At 42.8% G+C, this 21,507-nt stretch overlaps 1 protein-coding gene across 3 annotated transcripts in view; it reads right to left on the bottom strand.

Moving 5' to 3' along the window:
* SPECC1L (sperm antigen with calponin homology and coiled-coil domains 1-like) overlaps nucleotides 1–21,507 on the bottom strand; it is a 147,501-nt gene that overhangs the window by 53,167 nt on the left and 72,827 nt on the right. For 2 of the 3 annotated variants that reach the window (XM_011925931.1, XM_011925933.1), the window contains 3 exons: nucleotides 20,198–20,288; nucleotides 3,094–3,177; nucleotides 846–1,002 (listed from right to left, as the gene is read on the bottom strand). In XM_011925931.1, coding sequence (XP_011781321.1) covers nucleotides 846–1,002; nucleotides 3,094–3,177; nucleotides 20,198–20,288 — 332 coding nt within the window. Of the gene's footprint in view, nucleotides 1–845; nucleotides 1,003–3,093; nucleotides 3,178–8,128; nucleotides 8,134–20,197; nucleotides 20,289–21,507 lie in introns of those variants that run through there. The other variant, XM_011925934.1, reaches the window with a different exon arrangement.

The following is a 21,507-nucleotide window of genomic DNA, read 5'->3' as shown; positions in this document are numbered from 1 at the left end:
GCTGGGATTACAGGCTTGAGCCACCGCGCCCGGCCTTTATCAATTATTAATGTAGCTCCACGTTCCCAGACTCCCAGTGTAAACAAATATAGTCATCTTTGATATCATCCATTCTTGCATTCCTTTTACAAAGATCTGTTGCTGAAATCATTTTTCTTTATGAGAAATCTCCCGGGTCCAACCCTCTCTTCATTTCTTTTCCACTGTTATCACACTTATCCAGACATGATAATTTATTTACACCACTTTACAGCTTCTATTACATCAAAGTGACTCAATTTGACTTTTAAAAAGTTCCATCACTTTGCCATCCCCTGCCTAGTCAATCTTTTCTTCTACTGTTCCCTGACATGGTAGGTATACCTTCCTCTGGCCTTCTGTATCACTCTACTGAATTTATAGAACCACCTGCCTACAGCATCCCCCTCCATACTCCTCACTTATTCATCCCTTTCGTACATTCCCTCAAATTACTGACTTTGCCAACCATGCCCTCCACCCTCCCTGTCTACAACCTTCAAGGCCCCACTCAAATTCTAACCTTCTGGGAGGATGCCTTCCCTAACACTCCACCCATTCCTCAGTATTTAAATTTCATAATACTTCCTTTTGCAAGTAACCATTCTCTAATTAAAAAAAAAAAAAAAAGATACAGCTATCACTTTTACTTTGTCAGTGTCTTCTATATCATTTACCCAATTCTGGATATAGGAAAGATTAGCAAACAACATACAGAAAAAGAAATATCACAGTGCTCAAATGCCATCATTTTACAACTTGATCATTTACTGTCAAAAGGCCAGGAGAGGTATACACGAAATGCATGAATATTTACTGTTCTCTACCTTATTCGGCTTCGGGTGGTGGGAGTCACAGATGCCGTTGGAGAAGAGGATAGGGAAAGCTGTGGAGACGTGGTTCCCATAGCCATCAGAGAGGCTGGCGACGCTCCCTCCTGTGCAGAAATGTCCCGTTTCATTTCTTCACTACTTCGTCGAGACACTGTGAGAAATGGTCATTATGCACTTTATAGTAAAAACATTTTAGACTGAGTTCTTGAGATTTTTTTTTTTCTGAAGATTCCAAAAACAACAGATATTACCATACAGGAGGAAAAACTAATACTAATAACGGGAAAGTATTTCTTATTTTTCCATTAAAAAAACTGTGAGGCCAGCCGCGGTGGCTCATGCCTATAATCCCAGAACTTTGGGAGGCCGAGGTAGGTAGATCACTTGAGGTTAGGAGTTCCAGATCAGCCTGGCCAACATGGTGAAACCCTGTCTCTACTAAAAATACAAAAAACAGCCAGGCATGGTGGCGCATGCCTGTAATCCCAGCTACATGGGAGGATGGGGCAGGAGAACTGCTTAAACCGGGGTGGTGGAGGTTGCGGTAAGCCAAGACTGCGCCACTCTGCACTCCAGCCTGGGAGAAGGAGAGAGACTCCGTCTCAAAAACAAAAAACAAACAGAAAACAACTGTGAAAAGGCATAGCTGAAATATGTACTGAACTCCATATTCCTTATAGACAAGGAGTGTGCCTTATTCATCTCTATACCCCTCACAGTACCTACCAAGTACATAGTGAGTACTACATAAACAGCTATTTAATTACAAATACAACTAAAAACCAAAGGTGAATTATAACCAGACTTGTAACTACTCAGCCCTGCCCAACACACACAACACAAAGCTTCTAAATTCAGCCAAAAACACTGTTAAAGGGACAGAAAGGAAACACATGCTTTATTATAGGGCTACATGTAATGCTAGTTCAGGGTACTTTGGTTTTTTTTTTTTTTTTTTTGAGAGAGAGATCTCACTCTGTTACTCAGGCTGGAGTGCAGTGGCGCATCTTGGCTTACTGCAACTTCTGCCTCCTGGGTTCAAGCGATTCTCCTGCCTCAGCCTCCTGAGTAGCTGGGATTACAGGCGCCTGCCACCACGCCAGGTTTATTTTTGTATTTTCAGTAGAGACAGGTTTTTGTCATGTTGGCCAGGCTGGTCTCGAACTCCTGACCTCAGGTGATCCGCCCACCTAGGCCTCTCAAAGTGCTGGGATTACAGGCATGAGCCACCACAACTGGCCTCAGGGCACATTCTAAAAAACTAAATCAATAAGACAGAAAACCAAAATGTATCAAGTCAACTGTTGGGAAATAGCAACAATCTTTCGGAAAAGTCCTATACTGAAGTCTGGCATAGTAAGACATTGTACTACCTTATTAGAATTACAAAATGTTCTGAGAACCGTTGGGTAGGAGCAGGCACTTCAGTCATTGGTATCAGATCCACAACAGCAGCTTTCTACAGGCAGCATTGAGTATTGCCAGGTGCTCAGAACGTAGGGCTGAGCACAGTGACAAGTTACATAGTTGACAAAGTTCCTGACCTCAGATTCTTTTTCACCTCAGAAGAAGGTGGATCTGCAGAAGCCATTAACTCTATCATTCCTGGGCTGATTTAATGCAATCAGTGTTACCTGTTAGTAATTGTTTTCCCCTGATTACTGAGAACTGCTGCCCCCGCCCCCACCCCCCCCACCCGCTTCATTGGCTAAAATTTTCTCAATGATTTTAGGATAACCACAAGCAGAATATAACTCTGTATTAGTAAAACAATGTCCTTAAAGATCCAAAGGGTACAAATATTTTCTCCTATTATATGATCTTCAAATGACATGCTTATATATTTCTGGCATAATTTTATAATTATGTTTTCTTTTTCGTTCAATCTCAGTTCTTTATAGTCCTTAAATCAGTAGTTTCTTTTAAGTGGTGTGCTAGGAAACTGGATGAGAAAACCTCTCAGAACTTTATACAAAATAGAGGAAACAGACTGAGAAAGAATCTGAAGAACACACACACAGAAAAAGGCTTTGGGATGGTAATTTTAGCTGAGCACAGGACCTCCCACTGATTTAAAGCCTAGCTAGGCCAGGCACAGTGGCTCACAACTGTAATCCCAGCACTTTGGGAGGCCAAGGTGAGAGGATAGCTTGTGGCCAGGAGTTTGAGACCAGCCTGGGCAACATACTGAGATCCTGTCTCTAAAAAACAAAAAATAAAAAATTCAGATCAAAGTCATCACCTGAGAGGGTCTTGGCACTTTCCATCGCGGGCACTCTTGGGAGGGAAGCAGGCCGGCTCGTTGAAGATGTTCTTAACAGATGCTCTGTACAAAGTAGAAAGGATCCCAATAAAGAAATCTGATGCTGAACTTTAAAGTAATAAAGGTACAAAGAAGGTGAGTTTCACTCCTTTCAACCTTGAAGCTCATCCTTCTCAATCCAGGGAACTTCAACAATTTCCCATAGTCTGTTGATCCAAAACAACTCGTGTATACACAGAACACAGTAGAACATTCCGTTCAATGTTTTATCTCTAGGAATGAGACGCCCCACACAGATGAATACTTCTAAATCCCACGCTGCCACTTACCGGTTTGATGCAATTCCACCAAAATTCAAAGATCCTCTATTGCAACTAGGTCTATGCTACAAACTAAATAAAAGCTTTGCCTTCACGTGCCTACAGTTAGTGTGGAAGCTACACATTTAATATATACAACCACAGACAAGTCAGGATGGGATAATTAGAGTAACAGAATGAATAAAGTATTATCAAACCACAGACATTCTCTTTGATTTCAGGCAGCAGGGAAGGCGCTTCAAAAAAACCAATGACATTAAGCTGGGCCTTACTGAAAAGAGGTGGGGAACTATATTTTAGCCGACAACAATCAGAGAAAGGTACAAAGACATTCAAGTTAGAGAATAAAGGCCAAGTATGGCTAAAACATGGGGTATGTGGAAAACAAACAGGACAGCACAGAAAGAGGCTTTAAAGGAGGATGAGGCTGATTAAGGAAAACCTTCATTACCTGACATGTGGACTTTAGTCTGAGGGCAACAAAGAAGTGTCAAACATTTCTGAGCCTTCAGGGAAGGACACAATCAGATGTTGCTTCGAACATCTCCATTTGCAGCCTCAGCTTGTTCTTCTCCTCCCTTGTTCTCTAAATACAAGCTGTCTTGGGAGTTCCTTTAGTACCCTGAGCATTGGCACCAGCTGTCTCCCTGCCTCCTCCTCTGTTCCCTACTTTTATTTATTTATTTATTTTTTTGAGATGGAGTCTCGCTCTGCCACCCAGGCTGGAGTGCAGTGGCCGGATTTCAGCTCACTGCAAGCTCCGCCTCCCAGGTTTACGCCATTCTCCTGGCTCAGCCTCCCAAGTAGCTGTGACTACAAGTGCCCGCCACCTCGCCCGGCTGATTTTTTGTATTTTTTTTTTAAGTAGAGACGGGGTTTCACTGTGTTTGCCAGGATGGTCTCGATCTCCTGACCTAGTGATCCGCCCGTCTCGGCCTCCCAAAGTGCTGGGATTACAGGCTTGAGCCACCGCGCCCGGCCCTCTGTTCCCTACTAATCCTGGCTAACGTGATCACCCTTCAGGTCTCAGTTGAACATCACTTCCCTGGGACCTGCTTCCTTGCCAGCACCCACCAAACACAGACCGGAGTTGCCCTGCTGACTCTCTTCCTGCACACTTCTTACCTAGGGCTACAGCCTGACAAGACTCTTCAGACCAGGACACAGGGAAGCAGTCACAAGGACAATCAGAATTGTTCTTTCTGGTCAGGGTCCGGTGTGTGACTGGGCTAAGAGAAAACACCAAACCTTGTATGTAATGAAGACTCTCAGCCAAAAACGTCCACCAATCCTTTTTAAGAACTGATAATTTAAACATGATCCCTCCTAAAAATATAATGATGTCAAAAGTAATGGCATATCATGCTATCTCTTAAGGATAACATATATTCTTCACTCCAAAATTTCTTTTCTCTTTTTCTTTTTCTTCCTCCTCCTCCTTCCTCTTTCTCTTCTCTCTCTTTCATTTTTTGTTTGTTTGTTTTTTGTTTTTTTGGGGAGGCTGGTGGTGTGGGGGGAACAGGGTTTCCCTCTATTGTCCAGGCTGAAGTGCAGTGGCGCAATCTTGGTTGGCTGCAACCTCTGCCTCCCAGGCTCAAGTGATCCTCCTGCCTCAGCCTCCCAACTAGCTGGGACTACAGGTGTGAGTCACCACACCTGACTGATTTTTGTACTTTTTGTAGAGACGAGGTTTCACCATGTTGCCCAGGCTGGTCTCAAACTCTTGTGCCTCCTGCGTTCAAGTGATTTTCCCACTTCAGCCTCCTGAGTAGCAGGGATTACAGGCGCCTGCCACCACACCAGGCTTATTTTTGTATTTTCAGTAGAGACAGGGTTTTGCCATGTTGGCCAAAGTGCTGGGATTATAGGAGTCAGTCACTGCACCCAGCCTCATTTTTTTTTTCTTTCTTTTTTTAAGACAGGACCATGCTCTGTTGCCCACGCTAGAGTGCAGTGGCATGATCCTGGCTACTGCCACCTTGACTTCTCAGGCTCAAGTGATCTTCCCACCTCAGCCTCTTGAGGGGCTGGGACTATAGGTATGCACCATCATTCCTGGCTAATTTTTTGCAGAGATGAGGTCTCCCTATCTTGCCCAGGCTAATCTTGAACTACTGAGCTAAAGCAATCCTCCAATCTTGGCCTCCCAAAGTGCTGGGATTACAGGCATGAGCCACCAAGCCCAGCTAAAATTTATTTTCTAAGGGTATGAGCAACATTTGTTTATAATTATTTACTACTTTGGAGGCCTAGGGGAGTGGAAGGATGAGCTTAACAAAGATGGGATGTATATAGCTTAAGAGTCCCTACAGTGTTCTTATCTTGAACAAACATCATATCTGTGCAAAGAGCCCATCAGCAAGCATCAATCAGAATTCTGAACTCTGTTGGCAGTTGGCATTTATCCATACAGGAAGAGTATATTATGCACAAAATCTGACAGACAAAACAAAGTCAAAAGAACATGGAAATAGTAGAAAACAAAAATCAATGTTTTACATTTAATCAAATTTTCCATTCTACAATTTTGAAACTGTGGTTATTTCCCTAAAAATTTTAGTCTCCCAAAGAAAAACACAGCAAGTTAAGAAAGTGAAAACGAAGGTTGAAAAGACAAATAAAAACAAGGTGCTTGCTATGGACACAGGCATAAGCCCTGGTCATTCTCTATATGAAAACATGTCTAAGTTTTGCAATGCACACTATAGGCACAATTGCAAAAAAAAGTTGATGAAATGTATTGCTGATACATGTGCCCAGTGCTGGCTGAGTCTGTTTCTTACTGCATGGTTAAGGATTCAAGTCTGCCTCAATTTGACAGACTGTCTTTGTCACAGCCCCACACTTACTTTTTGAAAATACACAAAAACGCACTGAGAACCCAAATAGGTTATTCTTTTAAAAATTACTTGTATTAAATTTTAACAGCCACAATCCAGACTGCTGCCATTTCATGACGTATTTCCACTGTGAGAATCAAATCTGCCCAGAGGCATTTGTCACAGTAAAAACACAGGTTCATTTACTACTCTACTAAGTAGGCTGGCTTCCATGTTCATGTCAAACTGTTGGTTTATCTCTCTTCAGGAAATAAGATCAGTGTATTACAATTGAGTGTAGCAGGCAGGAGATATTATATTTACAGTAACAGATTCTATTCTATTGCCATGTGGAGCTATTCTTGTCTTAATTCATTCATTAAACAAAAATCATTTGGGTGTCCACTACTTGCCAGGCACTTGGCTTGGTGCCAAGGTCAAAGAAAAAAAGAAAGGAGACAGCAAACTTGATCGCATGGAACTTGGAGTCTAGAGTAGAAGCAAACATTCAAAAAGTCATTACGAGTGAGGGATGCTAAGAAAAAAACAAGGGGTTCTGGGAACACAGCGGGCACCGTGACCTGGTCTTAAGGGGGAGAACAGGAAAGGTCTCCTCAGGAAATGACAGCAAAGTTGAGATTAGAAGGATAATTAATAGTTTTTATGCAGGCAAAGGAGAGCTCAGAAGAAAAAGAGTGTTCCCAACTGAGTGCTTAACATACCCCCAAAGAAATCTAGGACACTGTGGTGATGTTCAGAGGGAGGGGAAGAGCAGAGTGAGGTAAGCCTTCAAAGGTAGGCCAGAGGGCCAGCTCAGGCAAGTGTGAGTCACATAGGCAAACTCCAGGGTAAGGTGTTTGGACTTTATCTAGTTGGCAAAGTGGAGCCAATGGAGGTCTTACCACATTAGCATTTTTCTGGCTGCAGCAGATTGGAGAGGGATAACGGTTTATACAGGAAAATGAGTTAGAGTGTACAGGTAAGAGATGATGGTGACTTGGACTTGGGTGGTACCAGTGAGTATGTGATGTACATAGATTCAAGGGCTCTTTGATGCAGCAGAATCAACAGACTTGCCGACAGATGGATATGAAGGTAAAAAGGAAGGAGGTACCACATATAGAGGTAAGACAGGTGAGGAGGATTATGGAAGGAAGAGACGTGAATACACTTAATTTGAGAACCCTTTGAGATACCCAGGGAAAGATGTGGACCAGGCAATGAGAGAGAGTGCAAAAGAAAAGTCTGATGTGAATATATCGTTTGGAAACTGTAAGCACACAGGTGATGGCGTGGGAGTGCACTTGGTGACATGGAGGTTACTGGTAATCCTGGTCACAACAATTAATTCAATACACTGGTGCGGACAAAAATAAGATCAGAATGTGCTGAGGAGGGAGTGGGAGACAGGAAAGATGTGGAGATAAATTGAGCAAGAGTAAGGAAGAAAGTATAGCAGCTGGTGGGCAAGAGAAGGAGGATCTTTTTTCTTCTTAACAAAGGAAAGATGTATTTTTAAATGACAGAAAGGAGCTAGCCGGTAAAGAGGGTAAAGTTGAAGATACAGGAGAAGGAAATAATCCATCAAGAACATAAGGTTAACAGCATGTGAGAAAGTCCAAGAGGAGCAGATCCAGGGCTCAGATAAAGGGATAAACGTAAACAGAGCTACATTCTGATTACTTCAGACAGATACGTAACATGGGCATACTAGGTCTGCTAGTTAATTCTAATTGCAGAAATAAATAGTTACAGGTAGTTTTCCCTTTACCGTTTCCCAAATCAAATTTATAGGCAAATAGATTTTAAAATAGTAGCTTTTGCTGACTGAAGCCAAGTGGGGCAGCTAAAATTTGGTAGAAAACCCAGTCTTACTGTCTTGAAGAACTAGACGACAACTGCTGTGGGACAACCACAGCAGTTGGAAAGTGAGGGTGTGGGGAAAATACCAGCAAGGGAGAGCCACAAAAACAGAGCCAACAGTTTGTATATAAACTCTGTCCAAATCCTTCACTGACTTGTGAAGTCCACAAGTACTCGTGCTCCAAAGAGCTGAATTATGGACAAAATAATCGAACAAGTATTTCAGTTGCAGGGAGTTTGGAGTCTGAGGTGAGCCAAGTTAACTGCTTGCTAAAACAAAAACCAATATTCTGCAGAGGAACATAATAGAATCAAGTCTCTCAGCCAGGTGCAGTGGTTCTCACCTGTAATTCCAATACGCCGGGAAGCTGAGGTAGGAGGAGGAGCATGAGCCCAGGAGTTTGAGACCAGCTGCGCAACACAGCAAGACCCCATCTCTACAAAAACATTAGCCGGACATGGTGGTGCACACCTGTAGCCCTAGCTACTTGGAGAACTGACGTGGGAGGACAGCTTGAGCCCAGGAAGTCGACACTGCAGTGAGTGAGGATCACACCACTGCACTCCAACCTGGGCGACAGAGTGAGACCCTGCTTCAAACAAAACAAAACAAAACAAAACAAAACTCTACAATATGTGATCCTTACACCCAAGACACAACTCAAAATTACTAGACATACAAAGAAAAAAGAAAATGAGCCATACTCAAAAGAAATGGAAACCTACCTGAAGATGGCCTATGTCCTAGAAATAGCGGAAAAGAACTTAAAAGCAGCTATTACAAATATGACCAATATTATAAAGGAAAATACGCCCTCAGTGAATGAATAAATAGGAAAACTCAGCGGAAAGCATTGTAAGAGGGTTCTGAGATGAAATGCAAACTACAGCCTAAAACTGAAATTGGAACAGGCATTAAGAAAAGCCCTCTGGAAAACTATTCCCCACTCTAAACACAAAGTATTACTGGAGAAACTGGAAGCCTGTTCTGCACTGAGGGCAATCACAGCAACAACAAACCTCAAACCCAGCCCAGCTCCTGAGCAGATTAACTCAAACTCCCACATTTAAAGACCTAAGTAGAAGAAAAGAGGTGTCCATTTCAAGGCATAAAATCAATCTACTGTCCATGTAAGATGTCTAGCTTTCAATAAAGAATTGTAAAATGTACAAAAAGCCAAGAAAAAGCCAACATACCCAGCTCACTACACCAGGACACAAAGTAATCAATAAAACCAAATGGCACAGACATTGGATCTATAGGGCATTTAAAATAACTATGATTAATATATCTTTTTTTAAAAATTATTTTTATAGAGATGAAGTCTCACTATGTTGTTCGGGCTAGTCTTAACTTCTTGGCTCAAGCAATCTTCTTGCCTTGGCCTCCCTGAGTGCTGGGATTACAGGTGTGAGTCAGTTTCCAGCCTCAGCCTTAAAAAGAAAGGAAACTGGGCCGGGCGCGGTGGCTCAAGCCTTTAATCCCAGCACTTTGGGAGGCCGAGACGGGCAGATCACGAGGTCGGGAGATCGAGACCATCCTGGCTAACCCGGTGAAACCCCGTCTCTACTAAAAAATACAAAAAACTAGCTGGGCGAGGTGGCGGGCGCCTGTAGTCCCAGCTACTCGGGAGGCTGAGGCAGGAGAATGGCGGGAACCCGGGAGGCGGAGCTTGCAGTGAGCTGAGATCTGGCCACTGCACTCCAGCCTGGGCGACAGAGCGAGACTCCGTCTCAATTAAAAAAAAAAAAAAAAAAAAAAAAAAAGGAAACTGTTTCATGCCACAAAATGGATGAACCTTGAAAACATGATATTAAGTGAAACAAAGTCTCTAAGAAGGGAAAAGGCAGATAATATGCAAGATTGGCTAGGATTTCCTACTTATTTTCTCTTATAGTTTCCATCTCTCTGCTAAAATTAGACAAATAAAACTGTGAAAACCGTATCTCTGGTTTTCAACTGTGGGCAAATTTGCCCCCCAGGGGATTATTAGAGTATCACCCCCATTTCCCCAGCTGTGACAATCAAAAATTAGAGGCATTTTTGGTTGTCGTAACTGGGGAGATGGGGGTGACACTGGCACTCTGGTGGGTAGAGAGCAGGGATACTGCTAAACTTTCTGTAATGCACAAAACAATCCTCCACAACAGACAGTTATGTGGACGCCAATAAGGGCAAGGTTGACAAATCTTAACCTAAGGCAACCACTGAAAGAATTTAATGGATACAAATAACAACTCAGTAGGGGAGATAAAACAAAGTAATAACAAATGGTCAATGGACCCAAGAGAAGGCGGAAACAGGAAAAAGAAACAGAACAGATGGGTCAAATACAAAACACGACAAGGTGGTAGATTTTAATCTCACCATAACAATAATCATATTAACTGAGAATGGTCTAAATCCACCAATTAAAAGACAAAATGTCAGAATGAATAAAAAAGAAAGACTAAACTATATACCGCCTACAAGAAACTTACTTTAAATATAAAGACATATATTTAAATTAAATTAAAAGGATGGAAAAAGATATACCATGCAAGCATTAACAGAAGGTTGGAGTAGCTACATCAATATCAGAAAAGAAAGACTTCAGAACAAGGGATATTATCAGAGATTTAAAAAAAAAAAAAACATAAAAATAAAGGGGCTAGTTCTCTAAGAAGACATAACACATTCCCAAATGGGTATGCATCTACCAACAGAGCTTTGATACATGAGGCAAAAACTGATAGAACTAAAAGGAGAAACAGAAATCCACAACCAGACTTTCAGAGTTCAAGACTATTCTCTCAGTAATTCCTAGAAACGAGCAGACATAAATGAGTAAATATAGAAGACCTACACTTGAACAATACAACCAACTATATCTGACATTTATAAAACACTCTGCCCAAAAACAGCAAAATAAAAACATGCTGCCAAGTGAGAGAAGCCAGACTTAAAAAAAAAAAAGCTGCATGCTGTATGATTTGATTTATATGATAGTCTAGAAAAGGCACTACTATAGGGATGAAAAACAAATCAGTGGTTGCTAGGGAATGGGGTGTATGGTAGGGGTTGACTACAAAGGGGTAGCATGAGGGAATTTTGGGGGTGATGGAACTCTTGTGTACAGAACTGTGTGACAAATGGCTATGCGTTTGTCAAAACCCACAAAACTGTATACCAGAGAGTGTAAATTTTACTGTATATAAATTAAAAAAAAAAAAAAAAAGAACAGCAGGGAGGGAGAGGAGGGGAGGAGAACAGAATGCGGACTATGACAAATTAATCTAACTACATTACAAAACCATGACAGACCAACTGAAGGGAGTAGGGAAAAAGGAACTGGCTTAAGTAACTTTGTATATGTATATTAAGGTTGAACAAATAAATAAATATACTGCAGATAATGAGAGCCAGGTTTCTCAACCCCAAAAGAAAGAAGTTATAAGCAAGGAAAGGGAAAATTCTGGAATGAATCCATTGGTGATGGCTTGGAGTCAGGTATCAGTACAAACTTACAGTTCTTGATAGACAGACAGACAGAGAAATAAGATAGGTAGACAGGTAGATAGTTGGGTGGGTGGGTGGATAGGCAGATAGACAAGATAGGTAGGTAGGTAGGTAGACAGACAGACAGATAGGATAGATAGTGTATATACATGGGTTGGTACATACACATACAATTTCCCTAGTTCTATCCAGAGAGGGACTAAAGGCTGTGAAACCCCAGTAGCAATGAGCACATCTAGCACCCGAATCTTGTTTTTTTTTTTGAGATGGAGTCTCACTTTGTTGCCAAGCTGGAGTGCAGTGACACAATCTTGGCTCACTGCAACCTCTGCCTCCCAGGTTCAAGCAATTCTCCTGCCTCAGCCTCCTGAGTAGCTGGGACTACAGGTGCACACCACCACGCCCAGCTAATTTTTGTATTTTTAGTAGAAACGGGGTTTCACCATGTTAGCCAGGATGGTCTGGATCTCTTGACCTCATGATCCGCCCACCTCGGCCTCCCAAAGTGCTGTGATTACAGGGATGAGCCACTGTACCTGGCCTGGATCTTGGTTTCTAAATACTATTCTCTAACAAAAGTAACCAGAACTAGGCCGGGCGCAGTGGCTCACGCCTGTAATCCCAGCACTATGGGAGGCCGAGGTGGGTGAATCACGAGGTCAGGAGTTCGAGACCAGCCTGGCCAACAAGGTGAAACCCCGTCTCTACTAAAGAGACAAAAAAATGAGCTGGGCATGGTGGCGCGCACCTATAATCCCAGGTACTTGAGAGGCTGAGACAGGAGAATCACTTGAACCCAGGGGTTGGAGGTTGCAGTGAGCCGACATCACGCCATTGCACTCCAGTGACAGGGTGAGACTCTGTCTCAAAAAAAAAAAAAAAGAAAAGAAAAAAAGTAACCAGAACTCCTTAAAGAAATGGTTGACTCCAGGGCTGGTGCAGGAAAAAAAACCAAGATAGGGCTGGAGCATCTTGTGGTGCCAGAAAGTATTTCAGGGGTAGAATGAAGGTGCATTGAAAGAACAAGGAATCAATGTGAAAAATCTCTCAATAGCCACTGATGGAATAACCTGACAACAAAACAAATAAAAATGGTAGTAGATTATAATCCAAAGAATAAATATCCATGAGTCTATACCAATATAAATGAGTGATGTCAATAGAATACATACAAATAATTCCTTACAGATGGAATGAGGAAATAGAAAGTCATCACTGAAACACCACAGTAATAACTGTTATGGGCAAAATGTATAAATAAGTGCTGAAATCAGTGAGAGAAAGCTTAAGAAGGAACAAAACTGACATAGTTTAGGCATCTGTCTCCTCCAAATCTCACGCTCAAATGTAATCTCCAGTGTTGGAGGTGGGCCTGGTGGGAGCTATGGGTCATAGGAGCAGATCCCTCATGAATGGCTTGGTGCTGTCCTTGTGAGATCTGGTTGTTTAAAAGTGTGTAGCACCTCTCTCCTCTCTCTCATGCTTCCCCTTTCTCCATGTGACATGCCTGCTATTGATTTGTCTTCCACCATGACTGTAAGCTTCCTGAGGCCTCACCAGAAGCTGAGCGGATGCTGGCACCATGCCACCTATACAGCCTGCATAACTGTGAGCCAATTAAACCTCTTTTCTTTATAAATTACCCAGCCTAATGTATTTCTTTACAGTAATCCAAGAATGGACTAACACAAAGATATTTACTAATTCCTAGCAGACAATCACCTAACCAAGTGAACAAGGTTAATTTAACATCAGAAGTAACAGGACACGTCAATCTCATGTACTCCTGATAAAATAACTTGAAAAGGACACATCACCTCCGCATTATCCCTTCCATTAAAACATAAACTCAGGCTGGGCACGGCGGCTCACAACTGTAATATTAACACTGTGGGAGGCCGAGGTGGGCGGATCACTTGAGGTCAGGAGTTCAAGGCCAGCCTGGACAACATGGTGAAACTCCACCTCTACCAAAAAATACAAAAAAATTAGCTGGGTGTGGTGGTATGCACCTGTGATCCCAGCTACTCGGGAGGCTAAAGCACGAGAATTGAACCCGGGAGGCGGAGGTTGCAGAGTGAGACCTTATCTCAAAAAACTCAAAAAACAAAACAAAAAAAAAAATGAAAAAAAAAACCCATAAACTCAACTTAAATCAGAAGACAATATCAGACAAGCCCATACTGAGAGACATTCTGCAAAATAACTGACAGGTATTCTTCAAAATATTGAGGTCATGCGAGACAGGGAAAGAGAGAGAAGCAGTTGCAGACTGGTGGGGACTAATGAGATAAGACAACTAAATAGAAACTAGGAGCCTCGATTTGATCCAAGAATTAAAAAAGGACATTAGTGGAAAGACTGGTAAAATCCAAATAAATTCTGTAGGTTAGTTAATAATATTTTACTGATGTTAATTTCTTACTTTTGATAATTGTTCTACAGTTATGTAGGATGTTCCTATAAGGGAAGCTGGAAGGGAACTCTAATATTTTTGTTAAGTCTAAACTTATTTCAAAAGGAAGAGTTTAAACATACAGAGAGACAGAACACCTTAAATACTAATATACATGCTGAAGGGTAGTGATTATAACTTACTTTGTGATAAAGCAAATATAAAAGAATGCCACAGAATCTAGGTTGTATGTGGATAATTCACAGCACAACTTCTTGCAATATTTCTTTATGTTTGAAAATTTTCATCATAATATGTTGGGGAGAAAACAGGAGCCGAGATATTCTGATTTTTACCAAGAACCATAGGGAAGAGGAAGAAGAAGGGGGAGTGACTAAATATGCAATTAGACTGTAAAGTACATGAGGGTAGGATTTTTATCTCATTTTATCCTGGGACTTTCATGGCCTAAGGCTAGATCTAAAGCTGAGGCAAAATCTGATTTAGAGTAAAAAAGACAATTCTGTGAAACTTTTTGAACAGAAGGTTTGACTTTCCAGTAAAACCTCCTAACTTTATATAAATTTATGGCATGTATCCTTAACATAAATCATTTTTTTCAAAATACTCAGTTTATAAAAATCTTTAGCCTCAAGTAACACAATTTAGACAGATAATAATGGTATGAATTTCCTTACAGAACACAACTACACTCGGACTAACCAACTTCTTAAGATATCTATATGCCTGAGCTAGGAGACACAGTGATAGTGTCATACTGACACTGGGCAATCCCAGGCTTCTCAATCATTTACACCAGCCAGCTGAGGTTTATGCTTAACATTCTGGAGCTCATCTGGTCACTGTGCACTTTTCAACTACCTGTATCCACGTACCTGGTAGCAGAATCTGTGCTTTTCAGCTTAGGGCACAAATGCTAATATTCATATACTATCTACAAAGATTCACTAAGGTGGCACCAGTCATGACCCTAGCCATTTAATTCAACTGCTGGTAACACCAACAAAAGAGCATTTGATTAAGGGCATTTATAGTAAGATTTCTCTGGTATGAAACATTTTCCTGCAAGTGCATGATGCTAAAGGATAATAGATAAAAAAAACTATTGTAGAACAAGAGGCAGCATCTATTTTTTTGAGACAGTCTCGCTCTGCTCCCCAGGCTGGAGTGCAGTGGTGCAATCTCGGCTCACTGCAAGCTCTGTCTCCCAGGTTCATGCCATTTTCCAAGAGGCAGCATGTTTTTATTTTTTTATTTTTATTTTTTTTGAGACGGAGTCTTGCTCTGTCGCCCGGGCTGGAGTGCAGTGGCCGGATCTCGGCTCACTGCAAGCTCCACCTCCCGGGTTTACGCCATTCTCCTGCCTCAGCCTCCCGAGTAGCTGGGACTACAGGTGGCCGCCACCTTGCCCGGCTAGTTTTTTGTATTTTTTTTTAGTAGAGACGGTGTTAGCCAGGATGGTCTCGATCTCCTGACCTCGTGATCCGCCCGTCTCGGCCTCCCAAAGTGCTGGAATTACAGGCTTGAGCCACCGCTCCCGGCCTGGTAGCATGTTTTTAAACTTCAGTAATGAGGACACCGAAATTTTTAAAATGAAAACTACATACTGTATTTTCAAATTCATCCCAAAGTAAATAAGACAACCAAGGAAGAAAAGCAGTTCAAGACAGAGCTCAGAAATCCTACTCTCATCACATTTGGAAAACCACAGTGGCTTTTTATGGCCACGAATCATTTGGTTGTTCTTAGTTTTCTGAGTGGTTCCTTTCTTGAATGACTATTTATGATAAAAGATCACAGTATCAACTACTGTGATATAGATTCACCTAAGTGTGTTTCCTTTCTCCTGTATTTGCAATGTCTCAACCAGGCTCCACTAAGGCATGACAACAGACTGAAGTGGAGAGTGAGACCAGTTTTTACATAGACTGACGGCATGTACCCCATGCCACTGGCACTACCATTTGATGCGTCACCAGATGATAAAATGAGAGCCAGGAATAGAATCTTAACGCATTTAATCTGTGTCTTCAATAACCTTGGCCTACAGACCTCCCACACCCATTCTCTACCCACAAAAGCCAAGGTAACAGAAATTTGCCCAATAATATTCCAAATTCACTTATACCTAAGAGTCACTTGGGGTGCTTGTGAAAATGGCATATCCAAACTACTGAGTCTACATCACTAGATCTGAGGGGAGGCCCGAGATTCTATATTTTAACAAGTGACTCAGGTAAGCTTGAGACACACTACTGGTGCTGGTTTCCCCTGGTAAATCTCGCCCTGCTCTGACCCCATCAGGATAAGCCTGGAAAGCAGCAGTGGAGAGTGGAGAAGGCCTCGAGGGTTGGCTTCAGCTGAGCTCAGGAGATATGGGAAGACCCTGAGTCATTTCCCAGTGCAGCACTCCACTCTCCTCAGAGGCCACCTGGAACATGGAGCATCAGTGTGCTCTGAAGCCCCAGGATCACCTCAGTGCCCTCAGATAGGGGTCTCTCCTCCTGGGCTTTCTCAGGCTTGCAGCCACACCACTGTGCCCAGGCTGGACTCACAGCTTTAGGGCACTGGTACAGGGTTACACTTACTCTCAGAGGCTGCTGCATGCTTGCACTGGCTCTGACCACACTTAACGCAGACTGAAGAAGGTCAAAAGGCTGACTATTGACAGAACTAGGGCATACCTACCAAGCAGCAGAGTGAAAATGTTCCTAAATTCCTGGTTTTCATCTCTGTCTTCAACACATAGAGCTTTTTAAAGATGCCAAGGACACAACTTTAGTTATTTGCTGGCAGCTAAGCAAAATCCTGCAGGCAACTCAGGCGTCTAAAATATTTGACTACGGGCCAGTGACAGCTATCATTCTCAGTCACTTGAGCTACTCAGAAAAAGTTCACACATATAGTAATAAAATCAAACAGCAAAGATTTACCATGGGAAAGAATTTTTGCTAAGCACTTTACAAACTTTAACTCTTCTTTCTTTCACTCATCTCACAATTTTTTATCAAGAGTCCAGTACTTCTACAGGTGCTAAGGATGCCTCAGTGAACAAAACAGACACCAATCTTGCCTTATGGGCCTTACAATTTAGGGAAATGAGAGAAAGAAATAAAAATTATAGACAAACCATATGGGATGTTAGAAGGGGGCCAGTGATAAGCAAAGCAAGCAGAGAAAGGGGTGTGTGGGAGAACGAGTGGTTTCTATCTTTAAATAAGGTACTTAGGGCCTTGCTGAGGAGGTTCAATCCAGCAGAAGGTTCCAGTAAAGGAAGCGCCAGTGCAAGGTGCCCAAGTCAGGAATATGCCCAACTGCTCAGGGACAGTGCAGAAGCCTATGTGGTGAGGCTGAGTGAGCAAGAAAGTGAAGAGGCTAGAGAAGACACTGAGGCCAGGCTGTGAGGGTCTGGAGGCCCCTGAGAGAACTCTGGCTCCTCCTCTAAAAGAAATGGGGAGCGGTAGAGAGTTTGACTAGCTTAGTAGGTTTTGATTCCTGTTTTTCAAGCTACAGTGTCAAGAACAGACAGTGAGCATGATTAGGAATCTTTTGCCAGGACCCAGCTGAGAGGTGATGGTAGCTTATACCAGGGAGGTGACAGTAGAGAAAAGAGCAATGCTCTTATTCTGGACATATTTTGAAAGTAGAGACAGTGGGATTTCCTAAACAACTGAACAAGTCTAAGATGAAGAAGGGAGTTAAGGATGACTCCAAGGTTTCTGATGATGAAACTGCCACGAATGGAGATGGGGAAGGCAGATTACATGTAGAACAAGTTTGGAAAATGGGGGAAATCTTGTCCTGGAGACACTGAGAATATTCAATATCAAAATGGGAGTTGTCAAGTAGGCAACTGGATACATGAATCTAGAGTCCAGAGAACAGGCGAGAGATGCAAATCTGACAGTCCTCAGCGCAAAAATAGTATTTAAAGTCATGAGACAGGATACAATAACAAAGAAAGTGAGGACAAAGAACAAAGGCCCTGTACTGAGCTCTGGGCCACACCTCCATGTACGGGTCGGGAAGAACAGAAAAGTCAGGCCGGGGCGGTGGCTCACGCCTGTAATCCCAACACTTTGGGAGGTTGAGGCTGGCAGATCACCCCGAGGTAAGGAGTTCAAGACCAGCCTGGCCAACATAGCAAAATCCTGTCTCTACTAAAAATACAAAAATTAGCTAGGTGGGGTGCACCGCGCCTATAATCCCAGCTACTCGGGAGGCTGAGGCGGGAGAATCACTTAAACCCAGGAGGCAGAGGCTGTAGTAAGCTGATATCGTGCCACTGCACTACACTACAGCCTGGGCGACAGAGTGAGACTCTGTCTCAAAAAAACAAAAAAAAGTAACAGAAAAAAGAAACCAAAAAAAAGGAGAAAAGCCACACAGGAGAGGGAGAAGCAGCAGCCTGACAGAGAGGAGAAGGCACAGGAGTGTGCTATTGGGGAAACCAAAAAGAATGTCCTAGAAGAGAGTGCTCAGCAGTGCCAAATGCCACTGACAGGTCTATCAGATTACGACTGAGCTGGCTGGGTTGGGGACACAGCAGTCCTTGACAATCTCAGCAGCTGCGGGTGTTAAGAGCCCAGCAACCCAGTGAGCTAGGTATTCACTATCAATTTACAGGTGAGGAGACAGCACCAAAAAGGTTGAGGTTAATAACCAGGCCATGGCGAGGCCAAGATCTCTGCACTGCACACATGAAAATCCTTTGTGGGTTCATCTGGGAGGTGGGATGTAAAGACAGGAAGGAGAGATGCAGAGTATTTGGGTTAAGAAAACTTTAAACCTTCCACTATTTGTTCCCTTAGCAAAATCTTCTGAGGTGAGAAAAGAGCTTAGTTCATGACTGACAAATGAACCAGAGCCAAGAAGCAGGGCAGAAGGCAAGTCTTTGTGCCAGGAAGGCAGTAGCCCCTAAATGTGTACACAACCAGCTTATCAGAACACTGAAGATGACAGGCGTAGGGCCAGTTCCACAACCAAATTGAACTCTTCAGGCACTGGTACGATATGGAGCCCATGGAGCCAGTCCTTTGGGTTCTCTAATTGAATACTTTTCACAAGTCTGCTTACTTCTGACCCAAAATCTGTTGAAACCTTCTAGTCTAACATACAGAGCTTAACTTGCACAACCAAGAATTCCTGACGCATGGAAGTAACTGGCCTGCATCAGTGAAGAGGAGCCCTCAGGCCCTGAGGGGACACTTGGGAACATTCCCACACCCACCCCAAATGAAGCACTGTTTTTCCCAGCACCACACCCCGATGCTGCAGTTCATCTTTCCAATGCACTTCAGTACCGCACATGAAGAGGCAGTGCGGGGTAAGAGAAGGAGCCTCAACCTCAAAAGGTGGGATACTTGGGTTCTGGTGCCAACTCTGCCATAAAAAGTTACATGGAAGGCCAGGTGTGGTAGCTTGCACCTATAATCCCATCACTTCGGGAGACTGAGGTGGGCAGATCACCTGAGGTCAGGAGTTTAAGACCAGTCGGGCCAACATGGTGAAACCCTGTCTCTACTAAAAATACAAAAATTATCTGGGCATGGTGGTGTGCGCCTGTAGTCCCAGCTACTCGGGAGGCTGAGGTGGGAGAATCGCTTGAACCTGGGAGGCAGAGGTTGCAGTGAGCCGAGTTTGCACCACTGCACTCCAGCCTGTGTGAAAACAGCAAGTTCCTCCCAAGGGCTCCAAAGAGTTGCTGAGCCTCATCTTCCAGAGTCTCAGCTCCCTCAGGGTAACAAAACACAGCCCAGAGATCTAAGGAATGGGCTCTGAAGTCAGGCTGCCCTGGGCTACTGCTTAGTAACTAACTGTGTTAACCTGAATTGACTTAGTTAACTTCTTTAAGCCTCATTTTTGATATCTGTAAAATCAGGATGACAATAATACATATGCCATGAGGAACTGTGAAAACAGTGCCTAGTAATGGTGTACACTCTCTATTACCCGTTATGACAGCTGTCAGGAAAGATGCATTCATTAACAACTACTTTCTCCACTTGGAATTCAGATATATTTATTAGTGAACTTCTGATACAAAGGTATACCAGATTGATTGAAATAATATCAAGAGCAAAGAAAATAATTTAGTTTGCCAAAGAAGCCAGAACAATTCAAAAACTGACAAAAAAGGTGAAATGCTATGGCATATTACATGTACCTTGAACAGGGATTTCCCCATAGTTTGGTCTCTTATCTGACAGGGCTGTCAGGGGTTTGGATGTTGAGATTGGTCCACTTATGGAATGTCTCTGAAATCATAAGATAAACAATATCAAAGTTAAATCGAGTATTAGGACTCACAAAGTAAATGCTGCAGAGAGTAGGTATTTAGTTATAAATCTGTATTAATTCTTTCCATACTGCTATAGTAAGGTTGTAACACACCTTACAGGCATGGACTGTGATCAATATACTTTTTAAAAAATTAGACTTTTATTATGGGATAATTATAGACTCATATGCAGTTGTTAAGAATAGAGAGAGATCCTATGTACCCTTTACTCAGTTTCCCCTAATGGTAATATCTTATAAACCTATAGTAAAATACCACCAGCAAGATCTTGACAGTAGCCAAAATACTGATATAGTCATATCTTATATAGTCATTTATATATTATTGATACAGTAAAGATAAAGAACATTTCCATCACCATAAGGATCCTACCTGGGGCCCTTTTACAGTCACACCCCTCCGTCCCCAACCCCATATCACTGACCCCTGGCAACCACTGGTATTCTGAATGTGGTTTCATTATTTTGTTGGAAGAGAATCTTCAAAGTATCACAAACCAGTTCAGTAAATATAAAAACATGTTCCAAAATGAAATGCAGATGTGCTCCTTTTGTAATTGTACTGGTCATTCAAGTCCTGGTTCAAATAGATCTCAATTCTGCCACCCGCTTGCTAATGCTACTACAACAATTGCCCAGTACAGCCTGTCATCTCAGTGCAGCACTACAGCAACGGCTTGTCACTGGCTTCCTCATCTCCAGACTTCTGCATATGCAAGCAGCCGGAAGAATCCACCATGGCCAGGGCCGGTGGCTCATGCCTGCAATCCCAGCCCTTTGGGAGGCCGAGGTGGGCAGTTCACGAGGTCAGAAGTTTAAGATCAGCCTGGCCAACACAGTGGAACCCCATCTCGACTAAAAAATACAAAAAATTAGCTGGGTGTGGTGGCGGGTGCCTGTAATCTCAGCTACTTAGGAAGCTGAGGCAGGAGAATCGCTTGAAGCCAGGAGGCAGAGGTTGCAGTAAGCCGAGATCGTGCCACTGCACTCCAGCACGGGCAACAGTGTGAGACTCCATCTCAAAAAAAAAAAGAGAAAAAAAAAAGAAAAAGAAAATACCTTATAGATACAGAGAGAGGATTACTTAGGAAGCTGAGGCAGGAGAATCGCTTGAAGCCAGGAGGCAGAGGTTGCAGTAAGCCGAGATCGTGCCACTGCACTCCAGCACGGGCAACA

The sequence above is a fragment of the Colobus angolensis genome, unplaced genomic scaffold (genome assembly GCF_000951035.1).
Source record: "Colobus angolensis palliatus isolate OR3802 unplaced genomic scaffold, Cang.pa_1.0 Scaffold663, whole genome shotgun sequence".
NCBI lineage: Eukaryota > Metazoa > Chordata > Mammalia > Primates > Cercopithecidae > Colobus > Colobus angolensis.
Note: the sequence above shows the minus strand (reverse complement) of the source record. Positions and strands in the feature narration are given on the sequence as shown.